At 44.5% G+C, this 10,725-nt stretch overlaps 1 protein-coding gene across 1 annotated transcript in view; it reads right to left on the bottom strand.

Annotated features, from left to right (window-relative positions):
- Nucleotides 1–2,970: 2,970 nt before the first annotated feature.
- The window catches only part of MBOAT1 (membrane bound O-acyltransferase domain containing 1), a 116,699-nt gene continuing 108,944 nt past the window's right edge, over nucleotides 2,971–10,725 (bottom strand). Inside the window, exon 13 of the mRNA XM_047733455.1 lies at nucleotides 2,971–4,219. Within this exon, the coding sequence (XP_047589411.1) occupies nucleotides 4,093–4,219 (127 nt within the window). The 3' untranslated portion in view covers nucleotides 2,971–4,092. The remainder of the gene's footprint in view (nucleotides 4,220–10,725) is intronic.

Below are 10,725 nucleotides of genomic sequence, written 5' to 3'. Positions count from 1 at the left end.
ATTATCATGTCTCCACCTCTTTTGCCAACACCATCTATGTGGTCTTATCTTTTGCTGTACAGAAGTTGTTCAGTCACCCCTCAGTTCTTCAGGAGTAATTGCTCTATCAAGAAGTGTAAGTCTGATGTATCCAGGGAGGAAGTAGGCTCAGGGTCTCCCTATGTCACCATCTTGAACCAGAACTCCAGATGTTTTCAATTTACTTTGCCCAGATCCATCACAAGAAGCACAACTACAATAGCTACACATTATGAAATGTTATTACTTAATAAGACTTAAAAGTCTAAATGACCCTCACCCCTCCCCCAGCCCCAAGCCATAGGCTACAGAATGGATGCTTTGTCAGCAGGCCTGAAGACAACATTCATCTCATTGTCCAGCTCTTGAGTGACCAGGTACATTGTCAATGAGCAGTAATGTTTTGAAGAATCTTTTTTCCTGAGTATTGGTCTCAACAGTGGGCATCAGATATTCAGGACACTATGTTGTAAACATGTGCTGTCATCCAGGCTTCACTGTTCCATTTATGGAGCACGGGCAGAGTAGATTTAACATCATTCTTAAGGGCCCACGGATTTCCAGGAAGGTGAATAGGCATTGGATTCAACTTAGTCAGCAGTTGTATTAGCCGCTAACAAGAGTTTCAGCCTGTGCTTTGAAACTTTGAAGTCAGGAACTGACTTCTCTGAAGCTGTGAAAGTCCTAGACTGCATCTTCTTCCAACTGAAGGCTGTTCATCTACTTGAAAATCATTTGTTGAGTGGAGCTTCCTTAACTCTCTCAGCTCAATCTTCTGGAGAACTTCCTGCAACTTCTCCATCGGCATCTGCTGCTTCACTTGTCTTTTATGGAGGAGGCTTCTTTCCTTAACACTCACGAACCCACCTCTGTTGGCTTCAAACTTTCCTTCTGCAGCTTCCTCACCTCTCTCAGCCTTCACAGAATTGCAGAGTTAGGACCTTACTCTGGATTAGGCTTTGACTTAAGGGAAAGTTAGGGCTGGTTTCATTTTTCCAGACCACTAAAACTGTCTCCATATCCGCAATAAGACTTTTGCTTTCTTGGGGCGCCTGGGTGGCTCAGTGGTTTAGGCCACTGCCTTCGGCTCAGGTTATGGTCTCAGAGTCCTGGGATCGAGTCCCGCATCGGGCTCTCTGCTCAGCAGGGAGCCTGCTTCCCTCTCACTCTCTCTGCCTGCCTCTCTACCTACTTGTGATCTCTGTCAAATAAATAAATAAAATATTTTAAAAAAATTTTTTTTAAAAATAAAAATAAAAAAAGACTTTTGCTTTCTTATCACCCATATGTTCACGAGAATAGCACTTTTCATTTCCTTCAAGAACTTGTCCTTTGCATTCGCCAGCTGGCTATTTGGTGCAAGAGGCCTACCTTCCAGCCTATCTCAGCTTTCAGCATGCCTTCCTCACTGAGCTTAATTATTTCTTGCTTTTACTTAGTGATAGAGGTGTGATTATTCCTTTCACTTGAACCCTTGGAGGCCCTTGTTGGGTTATTAATGGGCCTAGTTTCAGTGTTGTTGTGTCTCAGGGAACAGGGACCCCAGCCCGAGGAGGGGGAGAGAGATGGAGAACAGTTGGTTGGTGGAGCACTCAGAACACACACATTTCTCAGGTAAGCTCCTTGTCTTAGTTGGGTGTGCTTCATGGCACCCTTAAACAGTTGTAACAGTAACATCACAGATCACTAGAACAAATATAAAATAATTAAAAAGTCTGAAATATTGTGAGAATTACCAACAATGTGATAGACATAAGCAGTGGTGTTGGGAAAATGGTACCAATAGACTTGCTTGACATCTGGTTGCCATGAGTCCTCAATTTCTAAAAAATGCAGTATCTGCAAAGCACAAGAAAGTGATGTGCGTAAAAGGAAACAGGCCTGCACTAAATAAAGCCCCTCAATAAGAAAAATGTGCCTAAGGGCCCAGCACTGTCTGACATATAACACCTATAAACCCAGATTCCAAAGGCTTGACTTTGATTCCATTCAGTAGTAAATAAGTAATCTTAGCAGACACTAGAGGGACCAATGGTCCATGTGTGCCCAGGACTGAAGGGTCAGCAGAGTCACTAGCATGACAGGATGGTTGGTCACCCTAGAGATCACCTCCTCTTGCTACCAAAATTCTTCTCTTAGAAATGAAAATGTTTAAATACAGTGAAACCTAATATAAACCATATTGCAAGTTCAAAGATTTCACTGTAACAATACACTTTGTGCCTGTGGTGCTATATACCATTTTTACTAGTGTGCATTTTTCTGGGTCTTGAGCCTCAAAATGTTCCTGTTGGAAAAGGATACAGACAGATTTTAAGCATCTACATCCCCTCCCCCATAACATTCTTCGTGGACAAGAGGTAGGATTGCCTCAAGGTTACCTGGGTAAATTGGGGTGAGCCTCAAACACTGGCCAAAATGTGCTGTTTTCATCCATTATCTTATATAAGGCCTAGAGTTCAGGTTCTAGTATTCTCCCCCAGCACCATCAACCTCTTCAAAAACAAGCCATCACTTCACATGTCATTGTTCTAAGAGAAGAAGCAGAAGGATACCTCTTGGAAATGCCAAATGCCAGCAGCTCTCTGGGGATTGCCTGGATTTTAATCTCTGCTTCATCACTAACTTTGTGACTGTGGGGACAGTAAGCAAACGTCCCTCTGATTCTCCATTTCCTCCTCTCTAAAAGGCGGTTTAAGCCTACCTGCAAAGTTGAGAATGAAGATAGGAAATCAAACCAAAAACCCAAACCGTCCAAGTGCCTGACATGGAGGACAAAATGAACACGTTCTAAGTGCTCAAATTAGAACAAGTAAAACCTTAAGTTTGTGCATACTTGTTGAAACACACAAATATACACACATGCTTCAGAATGTGCGTTCTCCACTCCCAGAAACAAAAAAGAACCTTTCTGTTCGGAAACATTTCCTTTATATAGAAACACAGTATTCATTCAGTATGCAACCCATTTTTGACCATCTGGTTTGAACAGGTTCTCTTCTCCCAAGGCATTTATTTCAGGGCACACCATTGCAACATGTAATTATCAGCATCACCATTATTGTTTTGCACACTTGATACCATGTTTCTTTCTCCCACATAGAATTACTACCCAAGAGGAGTCCCTGAAAGGAACCAGCACATTCATAACAAAGATAAAAATGATCTTCAGATTCAACTAAAACAGTCCGATTTCATCAGCTGCAAAATCAGAAAAGTGAAAACCAGCCCACGTGTCATCACAGCCATGATCATTCACACCTCTATGAAATGAGGGGAGCAAAGAGAAAAATGTCTGTTGCTTCTTACCAAGCTTCTATATAATTTTAAATTACTTTTTTTTTTTTTAAATTATTTAAAAGACATTTTGTTGCCTTTGGTGGCGCAAACATTTGGGTGTTTCTCAAGGCCATCCCTGGGCAAGGCAGAGGGCGCATGTGAAATGGAAAATAGTAGCCCTTCTTAGACTCCTGGGGGTACGCACACAGGAGACTTTCTGATTTCCAATCTTGGCTCAGTTCAAAGAAAAAAGGGAAGCATTCTCTCCCTGCGAGGAAAAAAAAATGCAGCCTACTTCAGGGCATGCCTTTCAGTCCATTGAACTGTTCACAACAAGTCCTCCTGGCTCCTCTTGCAGGATCGATCCTCTCCTCCACGGTCTTCTGTGTAGTCATTGTGCTCAAAGGGTCTGCAGCTTCCCGAGGAACAACTGTGTCTGGCTGGGTATGTTCTAGAAGACAAGCTCTGTTGGTAACCACCTTCTGCCTTCTGGAGCAGATGTCCGGGTTCCAGGGATGGGAAATCATGCCAGAAAAGCAAAGACCCAGCAGCCCAGAATGGCTAGTCTCTGTCTACAAAGCCGGCACAGTCTCCACACCACTCAAATGTCCTCGGAAATATTAAATCAACTGGACATGGCTGACTTAATCATATAAAAGCTTTATAAAATCCTCCCTGCACTTAAAAAAAAAAATGCATGTAAACATCACTACCAAGTCCCTGGCGAACCCTTGAGTCTTTGATCTCCTCTTTGTGACATTTTGCAGTTTTACTTGCTCGGCTTCCTTGGAAGGATCAGTCTTTTTTTTTCTTATTAACGGAGTTTGGAGTCTGAGGCTGCCTTTGGATTTGAGCGTGTGGTTTGATTGGCAGAAAGAGTATTATCAGGAGACTTATGATGTGTAAATAAAAATACATGGACCTAGAATAAAACATACACAAAAATTAAATTGCACACAAGGATTCAAACGGGAAATGTCACATGGGTGTGATCACACCATCTGCAGTCCAGCAAGTGCCCAGCTTCAGTCCACACCGCAGAAACCTCCAGCAGGTGAGCAGGCCACAGAAGGGCCAAAGCCACAGGACTGGGTACAGCAAACTCATCAGCCTGTCTGCAGACAGACATATAGTACTGTCCTGCTGCCAGAAGCAGACGAAGAACATTAATCCCATGACAGACCGTCAGAATCCCCTAATACTCAAAATATATGAGGATACAGGAAAATGCAAACCCTATATTCTGTTCCCTAGACACAAACACAGCTTACACTTTAGCTGATGTACGCAAGCATAAGGGGTTCTTCTTGTGTGTGTTAGGAGCCAGAAGAATCCAGATTTTCAAAGCTTACTCCGTAACTCTGAAAATCGCTTTCATCCAAACTAATAAGAAACAAGTGTTGCTTTTGAGTCTGTGGGACTTTTATTGCGTAAATGTGTTCAGCATGCTGAGCACAAAGTAGACCATACTGGGTGTATCTGTAAATGTAATTGATTAGAAACAGCTTGCATTTGTACAATTGTTCTAGATCCTTTTGGAAAGACTGACTTAGGCTTTCTCCAATGCTGTTTGAAGAGCAAGGGAAAAGTAATGTTAAAAGGAGGGGAAAAGACCCACAATGGATTCATGTATCATTCCTCAGCTTCTGTGATCATAAGGTCAGACACATTGGAATCTGATAATTTACTTTAACCCACTGAGCCACCCAGGCGCCCCCGGAATCTGATAATTTACTTATCCCCTAAACTTCCCCCAAAATGTCTACAGAATAGTCAAGACTTCTAACAGAAGGGAACACATCTTCACTCATTCTCTCAATAAGCATTTACTGCTTAGGGTATACAAAGCATTAAAGGAGGATCTACAAAAAGGCAAAGCCCCCATCTCTTCCTTCAGGGGGATGGGAAACAAGACAAGTATACGAGGTAAGGGTATACTTTCCCCCCACTGAGCTGGAGGACAGGTTTCAAAACCCCCAAGTGGATGTCTCAAACTGTGGATAGTGCTGAACCCTCTGTATACTATGTTTGCCCTACATGTACCTACCTATGGTAGAGTTTATGAATTAGGCACAGTATGAGATTAATAACTAATAATGAAATAGAACAATTATCACATACTATGAAAATGTGGTCTCTTCTCTCAAAATCCAGTATAGTGGTACTGTACTCACCCTTTTTGTGATGATGGGAGATGATTAAATTAGTAGCGTGGGGCTATGACTGACCTTCTGACCAAATACATCAGAAGGAGGATCATTGGTCTCTGGAGAGCAAATGACCATGACTGAAACCATGGAAAGTAAAAGTGGGCAGGAGGGGCTCCCAGAATCAAACCAGCCCCAGGTACGTGAGCAACTCATTTATTGTCTAAACCAGAACACAGAGAATGAAAGAATTCTACAAACAGATACACTAGCTCAACAGGTGTAAACTAGGGTTCGCAACAGACATAGATTTCAGCCTGCACATCTGTATACTTTGTTCTTGCATTTTGCCATAACCTCTCTTATGTGACCAGAGCTACATTGGACCAATTATGTTAAAGCCAAATATTTTAGGAGTCAAGGGAAAATATTTCAAACCCCTGGCAAAATTTAGAAACCTATTCTGACCTACCATATTTTCCTAAAATTTTAAGACCTATTTTATCTTTTTATTATGGAAAAACAACATTTATGGAGCACACTAGGGCTGATCTAGGTACTCCAGATGCACAGATGAACAAGGCACAGTTCCCACGCTCGAGGACTTTTTATCTACAAAAATATCTATACAAATTCTAACATCCTTGCACGTGAATTTAAGGGTCATCTACTTAACGTATATAGTTTTGCTTTTCAAAATGAGTTCACAGCAAGGTTCTGCTATGGACTAAACATGATGGTATTTGGAGAAGTAGAGCTTGGAGAGGTAATCTGGTTGGGTGGGGCCCCCATGATGGGATTAGTGCCTTTATAAGAAAATAGAAACCAGAGCGGATGCTGTCTGTGTGTGTGTGTGTGTCTCTCTCTCTCTCCTTTCTCTCTGCCAAGTGAGGGCACAGTGAGAAGGCAGGCTTCCTTAAGCCCAGAAGAGAGCTTCCACCAGAAACTGAATCTGGGGCACCTTGATCTTGGACTTCCCAGACTCCACAATGGTGAGAAATTGTTGTTGAATTCACGGTCTGTACTTAGTCCTAGCATCCTGAGCGAAGACAGGTTCTTTCATAACACACTGAAGTGCTCACTTGGGACTCACAGCTTAGAAGAAAGAAGATTAGGGAGGAATTTAAAGCTATGAAGTCACGATAGATTGAAAACTGACTACGTTTAAAAATAAAGCAGGTCTGAAATTGAAATGTTAAGCAGCGAAGGACAGACTGAGAAGCCTTTGCATACACCTGCCATTCAGGGCTGGTTACAATACAATTAGCCCCAAGTGGGGAAGAGATCTGGAATGTAACCAGACCCACCTCCACTAAAAGACGATTCCATTTTCATTTCTTCCATCAGTTTCAGTGATTCTCTTAAGAGATGCTGAAAACATTTTTTTTAAATAAAGATTTTACTTATTTATTTAAGAGAGAGTGAAAGCACAAGCAGGGAGAGCAGGAGAGGGAGAAGCAGGTTCCCTTTTGAGAAGCCATCTAGGATCGCCTCTGGCAACATGTGACTTAAAATTCAAATTAATTAAGATAAAACTGAAAATTCAGTTCCTCAGTCACACTAGCCACATGCGCCCATGGCTAATATGCCGGATGGCATTTCTGTCATTGCAGACACTTCTAGGGGACAGAGCTGATCTGGATAAGGAATGACTACGTGTGAAGAGAAACGGAAATCTGCTTGGGTGATCTGGATTGGATCTGATTCTTCCCCTAGAGCCCCCGAGTGTAGGAACCAGCATGCTGTAGTCTGTTACATGCATGTTATCTCAAACAAATCCCTATTTAGCCTGATTGTCCACCAGTAACACTCTTCCCAAGTAGCTTCTCCCAAAGAAACGTTCTTTCTACTGTTCTTGCTGCAAAGGAACTTTGGGTCTGAAACTCCGGTCCAACTGTGTGAGTTTTCTTCAATTCCCCACTCTGAGTTTCCACTTCCTGCAAGGATAAACAGGGATCCTGACCCCTGCTTCTCTGTCCCCCAGCTCACTGCTAGTTACCACGGAGTCTACCCTCTGCCAACACTCATGGCACTTGGGGCTTCAGTGCCAGACCTCCTCTAGCACAAGGGGCCTGTCTATGCTATTCCCTGCATCTAGAGCACAGTGCGGAGTGCTCCAGCTTGCCCCCCAACCCTCCCATCCTCACACACGCTATGTCCATTTTCATGCCTCCTCTGTAGCCCAGGTCTTAGCCCAAAGGCCACTTTCACCCCAAGGCTGCCCTGGATGGCCAGTCGGAGTCTGATCTTTGTACCATTTACTCAGAGAACAATTTCAGTGAGTAGTTAAAATCGGTCCATTAATGCCTGTCTCCTCCATCAAACTAGCCTCTCTGTGGGACCAGGACTGACTGATGTCTCTTTTATTCTCACTACGTTCTCACCAGCTTCTAGAACGGTGCCCAGCAAACATAAGGTATGAAACGGTATTGAGTTGAATTCGGTCATTTCTGCTACCACGTGAAAAAAAAAAGTCACCCATTCAGCAGTATCACGCACTTAGAATACTGGGGCATAGAGAGGTATGACTTGCTAGCAAGAGCGCTAACAAAACCAGCTCAAGGTTAAAATGTAGACTAGAAAGGGCGAATATTGGCTGGAGGTCACAGATGCAGAGGCAAGAAGATGGGCTGTGTGTGAAGGGGCCTGCCCTCGGTGAGCATGGAGGGGGAAAGCCAGCTGAGAGCCAGGGCAGAGCGGGGGGGGGGGGGGGGCAGGGACCACCTCTCAAATGAGGGAGCTCAGTGGAACGGGGTACTGAGAGGGGAGCTCTCTCAGAAGAGGGAGCTCATGAAGGGAGGCTACTGACAAGGGGAGTAACTCTCAGAGGTGGGGGCTCAGTGAAAGGAGGGTAGGGAGAGGAGGGATAACTCTCAGAAGAGGGAGCTCAGTGAAGGGGGTAAATCAGAGTGGGAATATCTCTAACAGGGAGCTCAGTGACAAGGGCTACAGAGAGGGGGTTTGGCTCTCAGAAGTAGGAGCATAATGCGTGTGTGTACTAACAGGATCTCTCTCAAAAGAGGGAGGTAAGGGAAAGGGGGGTAGTGCAGGCAGAGATCTCTCAGAAGAAGGAGCTCAGTGAACAGATGGCATGGAGAGGGGGATATCATTCAGGAAAGGGAGCTCAGTGAAGGGGGTTACTGACAGGGGAGTGTCTCAGAAGAGGGAGCTCACTGAAGGAAGGTACTGACGTGGGGGTATCACTCAGAAGAGGGACCTCAGTGAAGGGGGTATAGTGACAGGGGATTATCTCTCAGAAGCGGGAGATAGTGAAGGGGAAGGTAGTGACAAAGGGGAAATCTCTCACAAGAGGGAACTCAGTGAAGCAGGGCTACTGACAGGGTGATACCTCTCAGAAGAGGGAGCTCAGTGAAGGAGGGTAGTAACAAGGGGGATACCTCTCAAATGAGGGAGCTCATTGAAGGGGGGTACAGAAATGGATATCTCAGTAGAGGGAGTTCAGTGAAGAAGAGGTAGTGATAGAGGGGAATATCACTCAAAAGAGGGGGCTCAGTAAAGGATGAGTAGTGATAGGGAGGGTATGGAGAGGGGGGGATATGTGATGTATCTGTATAGTGAAGCCTATAATATCTTATATATAAGAATTATAATTTATATATATAAGAATTTCTTATATATAACAAGTATCTGAAACAGTGAAGGGAGGGTATGGAGAGGAGGGCTATCTCTCAGAAGAGGAAGTCCAGTGAAGGGGGGTAGTAACATGGGGGATATCTATCAGAAGATGGAGCTCAGTGAAGGGGGTACTAACAGGAGGGATATCTCTCAGAAGATAGGTGTATCTCAGAAGGGTACTACCCTGGGGGACAACTCTCAGAAGATACCTATCTCTCACAAGGGTACTAACCCGGGGATATCTCTCAGAAGGAGTTTAATGAAGGGGGTAGTGACAGGGGGTTATCTCTCAGAAGCAGCAGCTCAGTGAAAAGAGGGTAGGAAGAGGGGGTAGATCTCTCAGAAGAGGGAGATCAGTGAAGGGAGGGTACTCACTGGGGGCTATCTTTCAGGAAAGAGAGCTCAGTGAAGGGGGTTACTGACGGGGTGGTATCTCAGGAGAGGAAGCTCAGGGAAAGGGGGTTACTAAGAGGGGGGTATATCTCAGAAAAGGGACCTCAGTGAAGGGAGGGTAGGGAGTGGGGGGATATCTCTCAGAAGAGGGAGTTCATTGAAGGAAAGGGTAGTGACAAAGGTAAATCTCTCAGGAAAGGGAGCTCAGCGATAGGGGGTTCTGATAGATGGTATATTCCCAGAAGTGGGAGCTCAGTTAAAGGAGGGTAGGGAGAGGGGGGATATCTCTCAGAAGAGGGAGCTCAGTGAACAGAGTTTCTGACAGGGGTGCTATCTCTCAGAAGAGGGAGGTCAGTGAATAAGGTTACTCAGAAGGGGAGTATCTTCAATAGGGAGCTCCATGAGGGGGGTTAGCTCTCAGAAGAAGGAACATAGTGAGTGCGTGTACTGAAAGGGAAGATATGTCTCAAAAGTGGGAGCTCAGTGAAACAGGGGTAGTGTAGGGAGATATCTCTCAGAAGAGAGCAGTGAAGGGGAGGTAGTGATAGAGGGGATATCCCTCAAGAGGGGGCTCAGTGAAGGTTGAGTAGTGAAAGGGAGGGTATAGAGAGGAGGGATATGGATGTATCTGTATAGTGAAGTCTATAATTCCTTATATATATGTATTTTTAACTTATATATAAGAAATTCTTATATATATAACAAGTATCTGAAACAGTGAAGGGAGGGTATGGACAGGAGGGATATCTCCCAGAACAGGAAGCCCAGGGAAGGGGCGTAGTAACAAGGGGATATCTATCAGAAGACGGAGCTCAGGGAAGGGGGCTTACTAACAGGAGGGATATCTCTCAGAAGACAGATGTATCTCAGAAGGGTACTAACCTGGGGATATCTCAAAGAAGGAGGAGTTCAGTGAAGGGGGGTACTGACAGAAGAGGAAGCTCAGTGAAGGGGGGTAATGACTGGGGTTACCAAAAGAAGAGGGAGTTCCATGAAGGGAGGGTACTGAGAGGGGTGATATTTCTCAGAGAGTGACCGGGGTGGATATCTCTCAGAAGAGGGAGCTCAGTGAAGTGGGGGTACTGATGTGGGGGTATCTCAGAAGAGGGAGCAACATGAATGGAGGGTTAATGACAAGGAAGTTATTTCTCAGAAGAGGGAGCTCAGTACAGAAGGTACTGACAGGGGGATATCTCTCAATAGAATAGGCTCAGTGAAGGGGTGTACTGACAGGGTGAATATCTCTCAGAAG

Source organism: Lutra lutra, chromosome 6 (assembly GCF_902655055.1).
Source record: "Lutra lutra chromosome 6, mLutLut1.2, whole genome shotgun sequence".
Taxonomy (NCBI): Eukaryota; Metazoa; Chordata; class Mammalia; order Carnivora; family Mustelidae; genus Lutra; species Lutra lutra.
The sequence above is the reverse complement of the archived record's forward strand: the minus strand, read 5'-3'. Positions and strand labels throughout refer to the sequence as shown.